The sequence below is a fragment of the Rhipicephalus microplus genome, chromosome 4 (assembly GCF_043290135.1).
Source record: "Rhipicephalus microplus isolate Deutch F79 chromosome 4, USDA_Rmic, whole genome shotgun sequence".
NCBI classification, from domain to species: domain Eukaryota; kingdom Metazoa; phylum Arthropoda; class Arachnida; order Ixodida; family Ixodidae; genus Rhipicephalus; species Rhipicephalus microplus.
The window spans coordinates 221,768,046-221,789,548 of NC_134703.1; the positions used below are offsets into that span (position 1 = coordinate 221,768,046).

Sequence of the window (21,503 nt, forward strand, 5' to 3'; positions counted from 1 at the left end):
AAGCGCCTGAAAGGGAGGAAGTCGCTGCGCCGAAGGAGAAACAGAGCCCGTTTCTCCATTCTCGCTCCCTTTTTTTTTAGAGTGATAGGCGATGATTCGGTAGTCAATGTATGGTCAGGGTGTTTTCTGGGGAACTGCGTCAATGATGAGTGACTGATGAAGGGGCAGGCAGGTCTCCATCCTGTCGACTCGTGTGATGCTATGATGAATGAGAGACGTGTCCTGGCTCATACCCCATGTTTATTCTGTTCTCTCACTTCTTCCTTCTCTGCCTCTACCAACCATCGCTTCATACGTCACACACACACACACACACACACACACACATACATATATATATATATATATATATATATATATATATATATATATATATATATATATATATATATATATATATATATATATATATATATATATATACCAGACTTTTTGAACGTCATTCACGCTGGACTCGACGTATTGTGTGCAAGAAGTAGACGATGAAACTTTCACGGAAGCTTCTTTACTTAACGTTTTCAGCTGGTGGAATCTGACGAAGGCTGGTCCACCAGCAGAAAACGTTAAGTAAAGACGGTTCCGTGAAAGTTTCGTCATCTCTTTTTTGCATATATATATATATATATATATATATATATATATATATATATATATATATATATATATATATATATATATATATATATATATATATATATATATATATATATAGCTCGGCTAGCGCAGAGGAAAACAAAAGTGGTTTAAAGAACAGCGGACGGGTGCTGCGTCGTAGTCTCCTTCATTACAATGGCGCAGTCGACGATGTCGTACGCTTCGTCGCCCGCCAACGTGCTGCCACTGTAAGCGCAGTTAGAGGACGGCGACAGTCAACTCCTGCAATCAGCCATCTTTCAAATCATCGTATCTTTTCTAGGTCTAGGATACTTGCGGTTCTGATCACCCTATCATTCGGACTGCGAACGAAAAGTTCACCATTCTTATGCCATGCGAAGTTCTATTTGTTTTCGAAAGCTTTACTTTTCGTTTGCCAGGAGAGCTTTTTATTGTATGCTGTGAGATTTTCTCTGAATAATATAGCTGCCTTTCCTTTCTTTAGTTCTCCTTTCTTTGCAAGCCATTTTTCTTTAATTGGGCAAGATTAAATTCGCACTAACACGGTATTAGGTTTGTCTTCATTTTTCTTTTTCGTTTCTTGACGCTAGTCTATGTACGGCTTCAATGTCAGACTAAGAAAGTTGTGGAAGCTTTAGATCAGTGGCCAGCTGATTGAGCTTTGGCAGAAGGTTTTTGTTTTCGTGATAGCTTAAGCCATTCAATTCGAGGTTGAAACGCCTACTGTACTGGTCTATCTTATTGATCTCACGCTAAAGTCTTTCCACATTCTTCTATTTATCCTGCGCTTCAAGCCTCACAACCCGTTTTCGAAGATCTGAAAAGTCTGCCGATTGTTTTGCCATCTTCTCAAGAATTTCATCGTACCTACTGGACATAACTTTAATCGATTCTTCATTGTTATTAACAGTTATTTTTATTTCGGACAAACCGTAAATCTTTAATTTGAATTTCATCAGTTTATTGAGATTGTGATGCATTTCTGCTAGCTCTGAGGTAAACTTTTCGATTGTTCCGTTCAGAACTTCTGCGGAATCGGCGCCACGTGTCGTCGTTTTGCACGTTACGCATGTCCAAGATTTCCTATTTTTTAAGGTCACACTTTTTTTTGTCGGCGTTATAAGTCACCGCTGAACACAAGCCAATATGATAACTAAATTTGCTTTATGAACACAGTAATTGTGACCCCGATTATTTAATCTTCCCTTCGCATGATGGGCATGTGTCGCTCATTATGCCTAGCACCATACATTCTCAAGTTCGCTAAGAAAAATTGGACCCAGCAGCAGCAGAAACCGTAACTAAATAGAAGAAATGCCTTCAAGAGGCCACAAGAACAGAGCAACCTGAAACGTACGAGAAACGCAATTAGCCGATCAGCCGCTCATCTAATCCCTCTGCTGCGTCTGCTGAGTGCATGCGCGGTAGCCCAGGCGGGGCGACGCCTTTTTGTAGGTTGTCACAATGGTAAACCACACGTGATGATGCACGTGTCATCTAGTTTACTTATTTATTTATTTATTTATTTACAAATACTGCATCTTGCACAGCAAGATATTGCAGGAGCGAGTACAACACAAGATAAAATACAATGCAATAAGTCACACTAAATCACATTTAGTCGCATTAAATATAACACAAAAAATATGCACATTGAGTATACACACTGAAGTATACACAGTGAATGAGCAGAACAACGAATTTATCGTTTGACAGCTCACGCAGGGAGCCCGGGAGACCATTACAAGTATCAATAGTGTGACGAAAAAAAGAAAACTTGAAGCAATCGATGGATGACTTCAAAGGAGCTATGTTAAGGTGGCGACTTCTCCTTGTGATTCGAGAAGAAGGGTTAGTGAGGGTAATGGGTGCATCAATAAATGTTTCCCCATGAGCGATCTTATGCAACAGGACAAGACGGTCACAAGTACGTCGGAGAGCCAAACGTTTTAGCTGTAATTCATTAACATATATTGCAGGTGAAAAATGGCGATCATAACGCTTACATATAAAATTGATGGCTTTTTTTTCTGAATAGAATCAAGCATATTTATGTCATTGGCATGATGCGGTGCCCATACGACAGACGCATACTCAAGGAGAGGCCTTATTAGAGATCTGTGTGCTACTAGTTTACATTCCCTAGTTGCATCTTGAAGGTTTCAATTTAGGTAACCCAGCTTTCTTAACGCCTTATTTGATATATTCAGAATGTGGGCATGCCATTTCAAGTCCGGGGTGAAAGTAACACCGAGGTATTTGAAAGTGTCTACACTTTCGAGCTTGTGGTTGCAACTAAAATATCAAAACCTTAACGAATGCTTTTGATTTGAGGAAGTCATTGAGACTGTTTTTTTGAAGTTCAGTGACATCTGCCATGTCTTACTCCACTCGCAAAAACAGTTGATGTAATCGCTTCCTTTAGTGTTCTAACGTTCGTCCTGGCGAGCGCCGATTTCAGGCCACGGTTCCTGCAACGTCCGAGAAACGCAATTAGCCACTCAATTGTTCATCTAACCACCCCGCTACTGCTGCTGCTGCTGAGTGCGTGTGTGGTAGTTCAGGTGGGGCGACGCCTCTTTGTAAGTTGTCACAATGGTAAACCAAACGTGATGATGCACGTGTCCTCCAGTTGATGTAATCGCTTCTCTGAGTGTTCCAGTGTTCGTCCTGTTGAGCGCCGATTTAAGGCCATGGTTCCTGCAACGTCCGAGAAACGCAATTACCCACTCAATTGTTCATCTAACCACCCCGCTACTGCTGCTGCTGCTGAGTGCGTGTGCGGTAGTCCAGGTGGGGCGACGCCTCTTTGTAAGTTGTCACAATGGTAAACCAAACGTGATGATGCACGTGTACTCTAGTTGATGTAATTGCTTCCTTCGGTGTTCCAGCGTTCGTCCTAGGGAGCGCCGATTTAAGGCCACGGTTCCTGCAACGTCCAAGAAGCGCAATTAGCCACTCAGTCGTTTAACTGAGAGCTCCGCCACTGCTGCTGAGGGCGTGTGAATCGTGTGAATCTAGCGATACGACCGCGAGCGCATTGATCATAGCATGTAGTTATGTTCTTACATGTTACGCATGTCCTTATGATTCTGCTCGCACCAGTCATATATCTTCGTCGTGCCTACACATCAAGTAACACCAAATTTGGTATATGTGAAGCAAGTAATGCGATCGCGAGCGCATCATGATCATGACATGTAGTCATGCTCTTACATGTTAAGCATGTCATGATTATCCTGTTTGCACCTTCGTCATTTATTCGTGTCACGTAATGCGAAATTTGATATATGTGAAGCTAGTGAAACGACCGCGAGTGCATCGTGACCATGGCATGTTGTCATGTTCTTACTTGACACGGTGGTCATGACTGTTATCTTTGCACCAGTCGCATAAATTTGTCATTCATTCACGTTCCATAATACCAATTTTGGTGTATGTGAAGCTATAGAAATGACCGCGAGCGCAACATGAGCATGGTATATAGTGATGTTCCTACATGAGACACATGTGATGATTTTCATGCTTGCACCAGCCATATACCTTCATCATTCATTCACGTCACGTAATACCTAGTTTAGAGTATGTGAGGCTTGCGAATCGACCACGATCGCCTCATGAGCATGGCATGTAGTCATGTTCCTACATGGCACGCCTGTCACTTACGTCGTCATGCAGTCATGTAATACCATACCAAGTTTTGCCATATTGTATAGTGGCTAAAGCACTCGACTGCTGACCCGCAGGTCGCGGGATTGAATTCTGGCTGCAGCGGCTGCGTTTTCGGTGGAGGCGAGAACGCTGCAGCCTAGTATACTTAGATTTAGGTGAACGGTAAAAACCCCAGGTGGTCGAAATTTCTGGAACCCTCTACTATGGCGTTTCTCATAATCCTATGGTGGTTTTGAAACGTGAAACCCCACATATCATTCAATCAATCAATCAATCAATCAAATCAGTTTTGCTGTATATCATTTGAAGGAAACCACAGCAGGAGCAGCATTACCATGTCATATAAATTATGATATTCATGACGTACATATCATGATTCTTATTTTAATACCAGTCACTTATGCTTGTAATACACTCATGTTCTGCCATACCACTTTTGGTATTGATCTAATTATCCAATGGCCAGGAGAGTTAAAAGTCGTGAATGGAGGTATAGATGGACGGATGAATGCACAGGTGGATTGAATGAATGGAATGGATTGATGGGTGGGTGGGTGGATGGAAGGATACGGTCAAACTCGCTGAGGTTTGCTAAGAAAAGCATCGCATTGAAAATTCATTGCTTATTACAAAATCGCAGGTTTGGATCCGTATAACAAAAGATGATTAAATCTAGAAAACAAAAATGCGAGCAAATGATTCAACATCCCCCCCAAATTATGCATAGTGCTCACCAGCATCAATAAAAGCAGCGCGTTGCAAGCTCACTTTCAACGTCGCTTTCGGAATGACAACCAGCCCGAGTATATAACTCCCTGGGAATTCACCTCCATCACATATAATAAGACAACAAAATTACGGCGCACCGATAACTCAGGTACAATTAAGGAACGCTCCGTCATCGAAGCATCATACGCTAATACCCGCAAACTATACACAAAAGCAGCTATCCTACAAAACGGCAGAAGGACATCATTCCTGAGGACTACGCATAACTTTGTCAGTGAACACGAGTGTTATCTATCTACAGAAGCCACTTTTCTTGTGATAGAACTTGAAGCCATCCATGACGCAGTTCAGGATGCCATCTCTAAGCTGCCTACAATTAGGGAAATGGACGTATTCAATGATTCTTTACCTGGTATTTAGGAGCTCAAGAAAGTTCAGAATGCGATGGAAATCTGCTAGATGATTCTTAAGATGAACAACAATACAGCTACTTGCGTCAAGGTACACTGGATTCAAGGCCATGCTGTGAACGCACACAACATTGCTGCTGACCAGCAGGAGCACTGCCTCCCAGATATAGACCTTCTAGCTATTCCTCTTCCATCTCAGCCCCTAAGTCACTCTATGCCCGTAAAAATGTCCTCTCGCAGGATACAGGTGCTCTATTTCTACCGTGTGTCTGCTCTCTCTTCCCTCGCCTTACTATGGCGAAGAAAGTTGTGCTTAGAAGGCTTCGGGCAGGGGTGGCCTTTACACCGGCTGTTATATCATCACAGAACTGGTCGCATTTACCAGTTGGTGATACGTGTTCCTGTTGCACCACTTCAGTGATACAAGAAAATGCATACCACCTTATATGGCTTAGGCCACCTTATCAACCCTGTGTGCATACCACTGCCCATCACTCTTCATTATTTGTGCAAACATCAATAGAATGAAACGATCTTCCTGCTGACGTCGTGCTACACTCCAGCATCGCCCATTTCAAAGAAGCCATCGAACAAATCATCTGTTTGTGAACTGTCTACCCCTTCATGTCACACCAATTGAATGGAGCCCTTCAGGTATTATAAATAAATTAAAAAATTAATAAATACGCACTTGTCAAGGGTTACAGCCTGAACGCTCTCGTCACCTCCTTCAAGCCGGCCTTCGCTACAGCGACACAGCCAGTTACAACCACTGCACACATGACAACATATTCCGCAAGATACTACTTCAATTCATACACAACACCGGCCTTGCGGCACCCATTTAATAAACATACACGCAAAAATGTTATGCCTTAAAGCAAGTCTAAGTGGCAATAAAAGAAATTCGGCAAATCCCATGTGCCTGGGAATCCACTTTGTGCGAAGCATGCGGAAGATTGGTGACCGTGTAGCAATTTTTTTATTGAGTGACGTGTCATAAAATAGCACTAAATTAATGTACAAATGTCGCACACAAAGACTTATGTTGAAGAGTTGCAGATATTTATGTAACTAGTTGTTTGCACTTGCGCAACGTTGCCATCTGGAACATGCGTATCAGCAGCACCAGAAGCTGATATTAAGCATTGATGCTCACGAAGATGCTCGCCCTGGACACTGCTACATATATCAACTTCAGCGCATGGAAACTAATCACATGTGACGTTAGCCCGACGTGACGGCTGTACCAAATAGTACATATGTATTGTTTGTTAAAGTGGGTACGCAGCACTGAAACCGCTATTATCGTTATACGAAGATTAGCGTCTATTTGAAAAGTAGTTCCGAGACCTGGCGTAGCTCTGCGGTAAAATGCTCCAATGGCACCCAGAATGCTTGGGTTCGATTACAGCTGGCACTCGTCGGATCGACGCTACCGACATCGGGTATTTCTTAACATTCGTGCGTAAAGATTGCCCATGTGTTTTCTCATCGTTCCTGAGCATGTACAAAGTGTTAATCACTTGTGGGACATACCCGCAAACCAGTGGCACATACCCACCTGTGGGCATGTGCCACTGTCTGACGGGAAGTGTTTGACGACGTACGCGACAGGATCGTGACATTACTCTTGTCTTGACAAGCGCGTCGTATTTGTCAAACCATCTTACCCTCTCATATTATATTTGGTTCATGCCAAGTAAACGAGGTGACCACGAGAAAACCAAAACGTAAGCGGCTAGATAGATAGATAGATAGATAGATAGATAGATAGATAGATAGATAGATAGATAGATAGATAGATAGATAGATAGATAGATACGCTCAAAGTCACGAAGTTCACTAAGAAATGCTTCGCATTTAAAAAGCAGCCCCTGTCAAAGGTTCAACAGTACCGGTAAAATCATTTCACAGGTGTTGTTCACGCGTGATTGTGCTTAGCTGGCAACCTTGAAAAAAGTGAAGTTTGTAAAACAAGGTAGGATGGCCGAAAATAAACAGGCGGATCGTTTTTCTTTGGGTATGTCCTATACACCCATAAATGATAGCTTTTTCAGATGTCGGTGACCACACCGCTTGAAGTTATGCTGGCATCAGTAAGCGAGGAACAAAATGTACTGTGCTTCACGTGTGACAGCCCCATCTAAATCGTAACACACTTTTTTGCACAGCTACATTGCAGTGAGGCGGAGGTGGTTTAAGCAGCATTTTGCGCGGGGAAGAAATCACCATTATAATTTCGAAGCACATCCCTGTCCCTTCTTTTCCTTTCTTTTACGGTTTAGGGCACAGCTTGTGCAGCTCGCTTGGAAGGCGCGTTCAACCAGGTATTCGCACTGTCTACGGCTTGGTGCGCAATCTAAACCAACAAGGTGGTCTGGAGGCTGATATCGACCAAGTAGAGGGGCATAGAAGCGTGCTGTGGAACTTCCTTTGACAAATGTGATCACGCCAAGCCGCTTTTGTGAAGCGGCACCGTGTTCCACGTTGAAATAGATTACAATTACACGTAAAATGAAGGAGAAGTTAATGAAAATTTGCAAAAAAACAACAAAATTATAAGGTGGCGAAGATGAAGCCTCAGCACAATATGTGAGCATCAATTACCGCTTCATTATGCGCTGCACTGACCTGCTTGTGTCCGCAGACATCGTGTGGTTTTCTATGAATACATGCTGCGACATACACACCATTTGCGGCTGTCATGCCAGTCTCTGCCGATTAAACAGCGGCTCCATTATTTTATGTAGTGTGACCCAGCTCACGCACACGGTGTCTTGAAAAGCCTCATGGGTAGCTTACAAGGGCGAAAGGGGTAGAAATGCACGATTTATGTCATATACGCGACGCTTAGTCACCCATGAAAAAAAAAATTCCGCCATATCCACGAAGTGAATGATGATGAGTGGGCGAAGCTCCGGAGGTAAACCTGGTAAACCATGAATCCTCTGTACATTTTGCCCAGTCGATTTTATTACATCGCTCCCCCTAGCGTACGTCGCCGCACTAAATCGAACGATTGCCTTCAACCAATGACACGCGCCATATGTTACATCATTCCTATTTTATAAGATCTCGCGTCTTTCATCAACTACAAGTACCGCTTTCTAGTTTATAACATCTTGCATCTTTTCATCATCAGCTACAAGTACCACCATCTAGTAAACACTACAAGAACTAAACGAGAAGTGGCTACATACAGGAGACGGTACCGCCATCTAGTGAACACTGCAAGAACTAAACTAGAGGTGGCTACATACAGGGGACGGTACCGCCATCTAGTGAACACTGCAAGAACTAAACTAGAGGTGGCTACATACAGGCTACAGGGGACGCACAGCCCACGCCCTAAGGAGCTTCGCCCCTAAAAGTGCTTGAAGCTGTAATGTTGTGAAAGAAAACGGTTATCTTTTGCTAATTAGATGAGTTTTTAAACTTGAATCATTTCGACCACCAGAATACAACGTCAGAATTCATTTTATGTATCATGAGCATTAAGATCGTCATAAATTACTGGTGTCGGTCCTTTTGTAAGGAAGTTTTTCCAGTCTTCTGAGCGAAGACACGTGTTTTTTGGGTGAAGGGCTGGATATTTGGCTGAAATCTGATAGCGCTCAGGAGATACTAAATTATTTAAGGTTTGTTTTAATAATACTATACGTAGCACATAAGCTTCAACAAAGAGGACTTCATAACATCATGCACCTGATTTATGAATGGTGTTCTGAACAGGAAAATTGCACTAAAACACATACACATAGCACACACGCGTGCACGTTTTCTATTTGCACATATCCAGTTCATGCTTTCTTTTTCTTCTACCTCTCCCTCTTGGAACGGAATGCAATCAAGCGTATTGAGAGGGAGAAAAATAGCATTACCAACGGCAAACGGCACAACGAGGTCCTTCTATTTCTCTTACCGGTGGTTCCAAGAGTGGGGCTTGCCACGACCGTTTTGGCCCAATTACTAACTTCTGTCTGAACACGGAAGTCAGTTGACGACAGGAGTGACTCTCACGGCTCGAGGGAAGAAGCTGGTAGTATTGTTTTTGGAGCTGCCTGAAGGTTACCGAAAATCACTATTTCCAGGAATGCACGGGGTGTACTCACCACAAAAGTGAATGGAAGCCGCGCAGTCTTGCCTACAGATTACCACACATCAGATCACCAAGCGTATTTTGCATAGGTATACCCCAATAAGGACTATGACAATATTACGATGCGAATCTGATTCACGCTCCGTGGCACGGCGCACGTATGTTGGATATTGCCGCTCATTGAAGAAAAAGGCTAACTACAGCTCTTTGTCTGCATAATGGGTGTTGGGGGCCCACACTAGCAACGTGATCCGCCTCGAGGCATTTTTCTATCTGTCCGCTGTGCGGCGCGACCGTCTGCAGACAGTGCGAGTAGTAACAACTGCGCACATTCACCGGTCTGGTTGCGCCACCGTACGCACGATGACGGAATTTGAGACAGAAAGGTATTTTTGTGCTCGATGGTAACTCCGGTGCTTGCAAACCGTAAAGTTTTTTTTTTTGCCCGCGGAAAACGTGGCATACCATTCCTGAGTTTTCAATGTGCCTAGCCGCGTTTGCTGAATACGAAATTCATGTTTCCTGTGTAGTGTGCACGGCAACGCGTTTTTTAAAATTTGAATGCATTTCTTAGTAGGCCTATGTCAGGCATCCGGCGTTGTCTGCGTCTTGGCAGCTGTTATTTCTCCGCTGACACTCACTCTCCCATAGCAGTTAGCCCCAAGAAGTTGCAGTGGTGCCACCTGGTGGGAGGCTTGCAAGACGTCATGGCCCGGACACTTCGTATCTTGCTGTGGCGCGCGTGTACATAACGCGCTCGCTCGCTTCAAACGCCGTTGCGCTACCAGCGTTCATTTTTTGCTTGCCTCACGCTTAAAATAAATGACGGAAGTAGCATGAACGATGTAAAACAATGAAAAACTGATTTTTCTTTCAGTGGAACCGCCAACGGTGCCTGCGCTCCAGCGCACGTACGTACAAGCTTTGATGTAGTTTTTTATGTTGTCGCGCTGCTTACTTAGAAGATGAGTTTGATTCTCGGCTGTGGTAGCCGCACTCCGACGGGGATGAACAGCAAGATGTGCAGCAAGTTGAATAAATTCGAGATGACCACAATTACTCTGCAGCGTGGCTCGCAATCATGTCGCCCCACTGAAACGTATAAGAAAGCGTATACGCTGTCAATTCACTTCGTAGAGGCTGGCGCATGTCAAGCAATGGAGAGCGCGCTGGTTGTCCATCTGCCACAATGGTCATTTTTGAAGAAAAATCTATACCATTTTCAAGGACTGATGCTGCAATGACCATCCGAAAAATCGCTAATGCAGAATTAAAATCCCTGTGGAACACCGAGTGCTTACGGCACACGCGACTGCGTAGACTGGACACGTCTCGTCGACTCCGGCCTCCGTCTGGACTCTCCCGACTCGAGACAACGGTGCTTTGCCGACTATGGCTTGGTGTCGCCTTCACCAAAGCTTTCGCCTTCCGAATCGGCATGGAAGACAGTGCTGCTTGCGGCCATTGCGGCAGCGATGAAACTATAGAGCACGTTCTCTGTCACTGCCCTCGTTACAGCGTGCAAAGACGGCAACTAGCTGCTGCGTTAGCTCGCCTTGACGACAGACCTTTGTGTGAACAATCAGTGCTGGAAAGACGACATGATTTGTGTGCTCACAGAAAATCAGTGAAGGCCTTACTGAACTTTTTTGCGTGGCAGCGGCCTATTGTATAGACTGTAGCACCCCAGCTCCCCCCTCCCTTTTTTTTCTTTCGCGCACGTCTATTTCCCTCTTCGCTTTCTTTCCAATCTTTCTTCCCCATTCCCCCTTCCCCTAGTGCAGGGTAGCAAACCGGATGCTCCGTTTTCTGGTTAACCTCCCTGCCTTTCCCTCATTTTTATTCTCTCTCTTCTTATCAATATGAGGTCACACGCGGAATGGAAAGCAGATGTAAACGTCCCCACGTTTCTGACGCACAAATGACGCACGAAACGTACTCACAGGTACACGTGCATGTGAATGAGCGTCTCAGTTGTTACTTCGCTTGGTCTGAAAAGTGCACGCTTATCGCAAGCGGAAACTGCAATGATTGCAGTGACAGTTGTGCGCCCGGTAACTATAACATAATCGTTCCATGTAAAGCCCGAGGCCAGCCAAGAGGTACGATCTTTCCTTCTTCTCCACCGCGAGATAAGGGGGCAAAACATGGCAAAATACGCAACTAAGCGGAGCAAAATACGCGTGGAAGATTGGAGTACGCACCGCCACGCTATGTGGCGACGCACGCTCATTGCGCCATTTTGCTAATAATGCTGAAAACAGCATTCCCCCTGAGATGCCCGTCAGCAGCGGTAAGCGGTAGATTTAAATAGCTTGCCGGCGCAGTGGTTAACGCCCCACACTCACGATTCAAGGGACGAGAGTTCGATTACGCGCGCCAGAGTCTTTCACTGGGTTTTTTTTTCTTTTATCTTTATGTGATTGATCAATATGTGAAGTTTAACGTCCCAAAACCACCATATGGTTATGGGAGACGCCGTAGTGAAGCACTCCGGAAATTTCCACCACCTAAGGTTCTTTAGCGTGCACCGAAATCTGAGCACAGGGGCCTACAGCATTTCCGCCTCCATCGAAAATGAAGCCGCCACAGTCGGGATTCGATTCCACGATTTGCGGATCGAAAGCCGAGCACCTTAGCCATAGATAACCGCGGTATCTTTATACGTTTAGATAGGTATTCATATACGGTGAATGACGCCGACGTCGACACCGGCGGCGAAATCCAGCCGAGAGTGTCTATATAAGTACCATCACAATAATAAATAGCTTATTACGTGCTCTTTGAGTAAGAAAACGTTTTAACGTGAAGCTAGATGCGTCTTCGAGGTATACAAATTCGAGTCACGTTCGGAACTCACGTATCGCATCATTTTCTTGCATCCAGCACTTTCAGACGCGTCTGCGAGGTATACAAATCCGAGACACGTTCGAAACTCACGTATCCCGTCATTCCCTTGCATCCAACATTTTCTTTACAGCGCGGAAAAAATAACAGCGCTAGACCTATCGTACAGGAACAATTTTGTCCGTGGCTTGTGAACGTGCTCTACATCTCAGTGTTCATATTTCGGGGTTCCAGCTCATAATCAAAAATAGGTAATTAAAATAAATAATCGTTAGCATGGAAAAAAAATAGCCGGAGTATCTACAGGCTAGTGCGAGTAATACGCATTGGGTTCAATTCGCCACTGAAGTGTATTTCATGTTCAAATTCCTGGCTCATGTTATGTGGGGCACCCTGTATAGTAGAAACGTTTACTGCACAGAGTTCATATTGACAATAAAATGACAATTGTGACAGATCGACAACCAGCGCACTTTCCATTGCTTGACAAGCGCCAGTCTCTACGAAGTGAATTGACATAGCGCTCACTATCTCAACCAATCAAAATCATCAGAGTTCTATTTACCGCAATTGACACCACACCACTTCTCCGGTGTGTCACAAAATGTTAAAGATTCATAAATTACAGTCCTATGGTTTCGAAAAACCAAATCGTTTGCGGGAGCTGAGACGCGCCTTGAAAGGTGCCAGAAATCAAAAGAGTGCTCTCATGTCTGCACTTAATGCTTAGCTCAAGTCTTTCCGCCCCAAATTGTAGAGCGGTATTTTGTGGTGCGCAACAAAAGCAGAAGTACATAAGACCCCTCTTTTTAAAGACGACAGTCTTTCTTGGACACCTTCCACGCAAAACTTTATGTATGTATGTATGTATGTATGTATGTATGTATGTATGTCTGTTTGTCCGGCCTCAACAATACCGCAGACGGCACCAAGCGTTACCCAAAACTGCCAACACCATCCACAGCGCCCACCAATATTGATCAAGTTTTAGTGTTCATACTTGTGCAATTGTGAATTGAAAACGAATTATTGCGCGTATATGAGGCACCATAACAACACGTCTATATTCTGTATATGTGTCTTTATACTAGAAGAGGCATACATAGGTAATTCTAAGGGCTGTAGCGTTTATCGAGCCGCGATGACACTGCTACACTTGCACTAAAAGGCAAGTGTTTCCAACACTTTTCTAAGACGACATGGTGGCGGCACCTACCAGTCGCTTTGCGTTCTATACCTTATCGCCTCCGACATGGGCACGCACACCGCACCCTTCGTTTTCCAAGATAACTGCCAGATAGCGCTCATGTTTTACGTGTGACTTGACTCGATGTGCTCGTTCACCTCCGCTGCACGCTCGAGGCTCTCTAACGCAGTGCCTCCAGCATACCATTCAGCAATTTGCTAACGCAGAACATCAAATAAGCGTTTTGTTAACTCTCTCCAGACGCAAGACTATTGTCTTTCGACGAAATTTGCAGTGTAACATGCAGATACGGGGCCGATGTTTTAACCACAGCGCCTGTTAAGTTTCTATCAGATTTCGGGTGCAGAGTAGACTTGCTCGAGATCGCATAGCGCTTTCCTAAAAATTTATTTGAACTACTTTACGTTGACGATGTATCTCTGCTTGACGAAAAAAAAGTTTCGCACAAAAGCTGTTATTGCTCGAATACTACTTAAAGCAGCGCAAAGAGATAAGAACAAGAAAATAAACACCACAAGACAAGCGTCGACCGACAATTCAATTTTATTTCGGAAATCTGTGTACTCTATAAAAAAACAGCATGCTAAACATGTTCTGCACACTCGTAATCAAGTCGAGGAAACCAAAGGAAGAATGTCCGGTTCCTGGCTATATGTAGCACTTAAAGTGGAACCTGAATAGGTGTGTAGGCTAAGGTAATACGCTTGCCTTTGGTATTTATTATCGCCTTGCTTTCAATACCCTCTCCGCGCTGCTGCTGCTTCAATTCAAAGTGACCCAACTAGGCTGTCATCGCACGACTCTATATAACACCTGCACACCTGTTGCTCAAAACACAGTTCATTCTTTATTTGTGTTTCGTTTGCGCTACTTGACATGTCACTTTTTTTTAAGATGCTTTGAAATGTTGCCTCTGTATGAGCGTCAGTGCAAGTTTAACGAAGGTAGGCGGTAAGACGCGAGAATAAAGTTGCCATCGATATTTGTCCGCGCTCACCATTCTAGTTCCTTGACGATGGTACCTGCTCAGTGCCCTATAGTCAGTGTTAATGAATCACATGGCATTGAGCGGCACAGTTTATTGGCAATCTGAAAACACGCTAAAAAATAAGTACCTTTTCGCCTCAAGTAGGCCAAGCTCACCTGCGTCATGAGCCTGTCGGCTCCAGTTCCTTCTTCGTCCTTGAAGACAATATCCGCATTGTAATTGGGCACGAGGTCCCTGAACCGTTTGTGGCCGCGATCCACGCGTCCTTCGGGAAGTCCGCTAGCCGCGAGCATGTTCTCGGGTACGTTGGGCACGTGCTGCTTGAACACCAGCGGCGTCAGCTTGCGCGGACTGCGCCGGCGGCCGCCGCCGGGCCCGGGAGAGCAGCCTCGCACCGCGCACGGCAGCAGCAGCAGCAGCAGCAGCAGCGCGGAGCACCGGACCGTGCCGGGGGGGTCGTGGCGCATCCTCAGGGCCGCCTGCGGAGGAGCACCATCGTCGCACGAGCTCGCGCGACTCGCATCTTTCGGCGCTCCGACGCGCTGCACGCACATTGGCTCACGCAAGCACCACCCTCTGAATCACGTGACATGGGCGCCCGCTTCCGGTACAGCACGGTGGGACCGCCCCGCCGCTCATTCGCGGCGCCCACACCACCTCCTCGCCGCCGCTTTCACGAGCTCCTTCCCGAAATCGTCGGCGAAAAACTGTCGACCGCTTACTTTTTTTGATATATATATACTGCCCGACCCGAAAGGGGGACTTATACAGTGGTTGAATACGGAAATAACTTTTGGACATAGTACTGCAAGCGCTCAAGAGCTGCTGCAGGAGCAGGGACATGAAAATACCTACGAAAACAGAATACATACACGAAATAACAAGCAAATAGACACGTTGTCAACAGCTAACAACTCCAAGCGGGCACATTGTAATAAGTTCATGAATGATTTAACGGCGCAACAACACACAATATTATTTCCTAATCTGTTCCAGTATTCAATGGCTGACAAAAAAAAAAAACAAGGAAATCTACGATCTAAATTTAAGTTGGTTTATTGTTGTAGAATGGTTCAGTCGGATTCAGTGTTTAGTGGGGTCTAGCAGGTAACGAGAATGTGATATGCGGAAGTGACCATTATATCATTGGTAGAAAAATTTTAGTCGCCAGTTAATTATGCGTTGCGGAAGAGGTTTCAAATTTGCGTTAGCGTGCAAGCTTGCAGAAGAGGATTTCCTCAAGAAATCTGATTATATATCGCTGTTAGCAAACGACCGCCTAAAACAGCGCATATAAGGCGGAAAGTAGGTCAAATTACCGACGCGTATAAGTAGATCTCTAAGCGACCCACTTATACGGCTTTCTTATGCGGCCCTTGGCTATGAGGCTCTTTTTTATGTGGCCCATGGCTAAGCAGCCTAAGTTCATGCGGCTCCTCTAAATGTGAGGCTATATCGCTGCTACAAGACCGTTTAGAAGTGACCGTTTAATGTAACGCATATCTTCGATCTAGTTGAGCGGTATTTCAAGTAAACTCTGTTTCGCTTATACACATGGTACAATATGCCGCCAACATATATGTGGCTCTTCTCGCAGTTTTTTCTTTAAGAAAGAAAAAAGGATCACACAAGACACGGAGTAGTCATAAACCACGTATGAACAACACGTGTACACCTCACCGCGGGGACAAGCGGAGATTGTATGCACTGCGCCGCACGATCACTTATCTTCGGTGATTGTGCTACAAGTTAACGCGCATGTGTGCCCGCCAACCCTCGCGGGCGTTGTGTCTGCGCGGAGGTGAACCATAAACGCCGCGTTTGCGTGTGAATCACACAGCATTCCCTGTTGCACCGAGAAAAGCTTTCTGCGATTGATCTTGGAGGACAGTAGTCAGCTGATCGGTAAATAATGACTTTGCGAAGTACATATACACTCTAAGCCAAAAACGGCCGAAATGGGAGCAACGGCTGTTTTTACTCCTTCAGACCGACTGTTACTCTCCGAAAAGACCAAGCGGAACAAGATGGCCGACTTGTTCGAGAATGGGGGAGCAACTGTATTCATCTTAAGTTTGTAAGGGAACAACGGAAGGAGGAACCGCTGTAAATGCTCTCGTCACGCAACGGTTACTCCCCGGCAGGACACCGCACACAAATATGCATGCCACCCACATTGATATTCATGGGCCAGATTATTGTTTGTTCTGTGTGCCAAACTTCACCAAACCAAAACAGTGATTTATTTTAGCATCCGCAGATAATAAGATAGCAGCTCTGGCTGAACACAGAAGGCCTGAGAATACATCTACGGCAAGTACCTAACACACGCAGCAGCAGAATGGAGAGTTGGCACGTCAAAGCGGACCGAACGCCGAAACACGTGCAAAACAACGATAAAAAAAAAAAAGCCTAGACACGCCATTTGTCCGCGAAGGAAGGGCGTCAAAGTCGATCAAGCACCGAAACACGTGCATAAAGTGCCCCCCCTCCCCCCAGATATATCGGAGAAGAAAAAAAAAAAAAAACAGCCGACCCAGACACGCCTTTCATCAGCCGTTCCCTTAGTCGCCACACTTCACCGTGTAGTTTGAGGGCAGAATGACAAATCTGCGCCATCTGCGCCCGCACGACAAGTGTGGCGCTAGTGTAGTAAGCGAAGTAATTTACAAAATAATTCTTATTCAGTGTTTCTGTTTACTAGCACTAAATAAAAATTACACTCAATTGTTTATATTTATTTATGAGCTTTAGTGTACCTCAGTTTTTTTTAGAAGTATATTAGGAGAACACACTGAAAGCATTGCGCTGACGCCTGTGCTGCCACTGCTCGACGTTTTTTTTTTTTTTTTTTCAGCGCAACTAGGATCGCGTTCGCACTACTCATATTGGTATGGTCTGTGTGGTCGGCGAGCACATGGACACGCGAGCTTGTGAGCTATGTTTTGATCGTGTGTGTGTGTCGCAGATTTGCGTTTGTACTTATTCGTGATGAAGGTTAGTGTATATTTATCTTTATGGAGCGCGAAGTTGTTTTGGATTTTGCTGCTGGGTGGAACAAACACATCGTAAGCCCGTCTTCAGCTATCTGCAAACCTGTTCGCTCGTCGGACAAAGGACTGTGCATGCATCAGCGTGCAGGTGAGTGGCATTTCCAGCAACATTTAATGCTCTTGCAATAGTTTGTTGAGTGGTTGCGCTATTAAAAGAGAAATGATTTGCTCTTTCTTATTTACCGTATCCATCGCTAGCCGCATCGGACTAAATAACCTCTATTATTACCGCGTGCATACCCTCTTGCTTCCCCTGTCACCACTGCAGTGCCAGTGTACTTTTGCAGTTAAAAGTTTATTTCCGCAACACTACCTCGCTTCAAAAAACATTGGGGCGGGGTTGTAGCTGCCTTCATACTGGAACTTTTCTACCATTGGCTTTATGTAACGTTAACGGCTGAGTGTTGGGGCCTTGGGCCGCATTTTTTAGAGCTGTAAAGTGTATGTAAATCAGTAAGTGAACAAACCATTGTCGCATCACTTCACTGGCATAGCCAGGCGGTTGCGCACAGAATTTTTTTAGGCCGGGCGTAGGGAGCCCATAATGACGACCATATTCGCTTGCCCGGCCTTCAATTCAGATAAGCGGACCCCCCCTCCCCCTCCGCGCACGCTTAAAAAAAAAAATCTGCCCACATCACTGCGTCACTTGCTTCACCTCTGCGCTGAACGTACATTTTATAAGCGCACCATCAAGCCAGCAATTCACAAATAGACAGAACAATTGGAGGAGGAATGACCCAAATCTTTCAGATTTCTTTAGTCATGCAAAACCTTCGCCAAACTGACTATTGTAAAAGACAATCATAAATGCTGTATGTTCTCGTTAGCGTTGTCATTATTCTGCATCATGAACTCTTTATGCGCTGTGAAAACTTGGCATGCCGTTGAAGTCACATATCGACGTTAATACCAATCGACGAAAATTTCTACAACCTCAATAACGCCGTTTGGAATTTGCCGCATGCACATAATTAGGCTGATTCCCACTTGGCTGTTCTTAACCTGACTCCACTGTTACCAAATGAAACAATATTTATGCATGTCTTTAACTACTTTTTTTTTCAGGCATATGACACAAATTTGGTTATACTGCAGATAAAGATGCTCCCAACGATACTAAAGTACAGAAAGCAAGTGAATTTTGGTAAGTGCGGACTTTTTGTACTACGTATATGAAAGCATCGCTTTTTAGGGGCAAACTGTGCATGTGTTGGCCAGAGAATAGTTTATCATGCCACAGGGTTACACTGGCACTGACAATTTGACATGGCTCCGCTGGCCCGTGTTTGTGCTCACACTGTTATCGTTAAGATAAAGTGTTTGTTTTCATTGCAGGGATTGCTGTTTGTATTAGAAAGCCAACTGCCAAGATTTGTTTACGCTGGTGCTCCTAAAAGTACGCTTTCCCTATTTACATGGATTTTGGCTTGCACAAAGCATAACACTTGGGCCTAGATTCACAAAGGTGTCCATGCGCAGGCCTTCATAACAGCGTTTCTTGACTTGTCTTTACCCTGTTTTCTGCAGATGTTTCATGGGTTTAAAAGTGCCACAGCATGTTGATTTCCCCCACTCTGAAAAATTCGCGTTCAAAGTTCTGCAAGAGTGGGCTTAACTTTCTTGTGTACCTCCTTGCTGTTCCAAGATCCTGAAATGTCATGCTCTTACTAGAGGTGGCAGTGTTTCTAATGTTTGTATTTCCATCACATTGACCAAGTATATGCGATCTTGGCTTGACTGGTAACACATCCTCAACAAATGTCTTTGTGGCACATGTAGAAGGCAGTACAAAATAAATAGGCAGACATTCACACCGGGAGTTAACTTCTAATAATGCTTTTTTTGGAAACCACGGTGCGCTTATTCCACTTTGTCAAACAGAACAGTAACCTGTTTGGCTGTGAACCAACAAGACGTTGAACTAATAAAAGCTTCACATCTTGTTGCCCTCAGATATATATGTATTGGCAAGCTATCTGTGACACTGTCAAACAAAGAATCAGAATATCTGTGCATGCCTTAAGATATATTGCTTCGTTCACATATCTCGTGGCTGTGACTCGTCAACCGATTGAACAAATGCACCCTAATTTACTGAATTTAAAGCATTTTTGGAAGGTAGCACGGTCTACATTTATTTGTCTATAGTTTTGTCCAGTCGTTTGCGTCAGGTACAAAGAAATATACTGAAGATTATCATGTAGCTTCTGCAAATGGTTGCTTTCAAGCAGGCTTTGCATGCTTGGCTTGTGCCTACAGGTATTGCACAATTTAAGACGCAGCAGCGTATGATAGAACAGTAGAATGGAGAGCAACTATGTGCATGAGCTAAATAAGTATTTTACCATGAGCGGACGGTACGTGTTATCTGCCACACACATGATCTCACTTAGAATGCCCATTGGTGAATGGGCTCATAGAAATGTCACTCAGCTGTGTATAGGAAACAAGTTAACTGAACCTAAGGGTATCTTTAACTGCTACAAATATGCCTTGTTGAGGTGCTGCACATTTTCTTCCAGAATATTGCTGTCTGAGACATCATGTGAACATTATATTGCTTACTATATTAATTACTAAATTAATAGCATTATATTGCTTGCCATATAAATGCCATCAGCATTTATATTACTTGCCAAGTAACGTTTGGCTGAACCTTCCTTTTTTTTCACATTTCGTTTTGCTGTAGACCTCCTAGTATGTAAGCGCTGTTGCAGTGTGTGTGACTCATTATGTATTGATTCTGGCATGTTTAACCTCACACTTTCATTTTTTTTCTCGCAGCAGCGAGATGCTTCACATATGCCTGTGGTGACATTCCGCTGCGCTAGCCTGATGGAAACACCAGCTGCGAAACTTGAGTCCTTCAGCATGGTAGAAGTTGTCCTTCCCTCACCAATGATGACAAAGACTGCCCTATGCTAAAAATTCAAGATTGTTTTTCCACGGATGACGCAGAAAACCTTTGATGTATTAAGGTGCTTGTTTAGTGCTGGCTGTGGTGTGGCGAAGTCTACTTTTACGTGTGCTCCCATGTCGCCTCATAAAAAGAACAATAAAGCATTTATTTTCCTTTGAATATTGTGCACTTTTTGTGTTAGAAGCACCCAAGCAGTGCTCTTCCAAGGAACTCTCGCCATGTGTTAACCGTGTGACAAGCATACTCGAAATAAATACTCATTTCCCCAAGAAGTAACTGGAAGCATGTGCAGTTGGTTTTCAGAGAGTAGCTGCAAACACGTGGGAGGAACGGTAAAGAGTAACTGTTGGTCTTAGAAGAGCAACTGGTGGGAGTAATGGTTGGTCTGCAGGGAGCAACTGGTGGGAGTAACTGTTGGTCCGCAGGGAGGAGCTGGAGGCAGTAACTGTTCATCCCCCGAAGGAGGAACTGAAAGGAGAGCAACGGTTCGTCCCTCTGCAGTTACTTCTTTTAGGGAAGTAATGGGAGTGGCAATGCAATTGCTCCCTGAAAGGAGCAACCCCTATACCCCTGTTGCTCCCTTTTGGCTTAGAGTGTACGTAGCAGTCTGCCGTGTCCTTCTTGAGCATCATGTTGATGGTGGTGCGTGATAATATTACGTATCTCAGTTAATTAGATTAAAAACATATTTGCTTATTCGCTAAACACATGCGTTTGATGTTGTGCAAGGGCGATGGACCAGCTTTGACATCGCTTATTTCTTTCTGAGGGGTAAGGATAGAGAGGGGAAACGTTGTTGTTGAGTCGAAAGTATACAACGAGCCTTCGCGGTAAAAGAATGTTGTCTCCAGGCTGACCACATTGACAAACGATGCCGTGGAATTGTCGTGCTGAGGAGTTGCACGGCACGACAAAGGTTGCTCGTTCTCGTGTTTGATCGACAACCGGAAGACATGC

At 44.5% G+C, this 21,503-nt stretch overlaps 1 protein-coding gene across 1 annotated transcript in view; it reads right to left on the minus strand.

The window, feature by feature from the left end:
• The window catches only part of hh (hedgehog signaling protein), a 273,984-nt gene extending 258,888 nt beyond the window's left edge, over positions 1–15,096 (minus strand). The window contains exon 1 of the mRNA XM_037423597.2: positions 14,726–15,096. Within this exon, the coding sequence (XP_037279494.1) occupies positions 14,726–15,037 (312 nt within the window). The 5' untranslated portion in view covers positions 15,038–15,096. The remainder of the gene's footprint in view (positions 1–14,725) is intronic.
• Between the last annotated feature and the right edge of the window lie 6,407 nt (positions 15,097–21,503).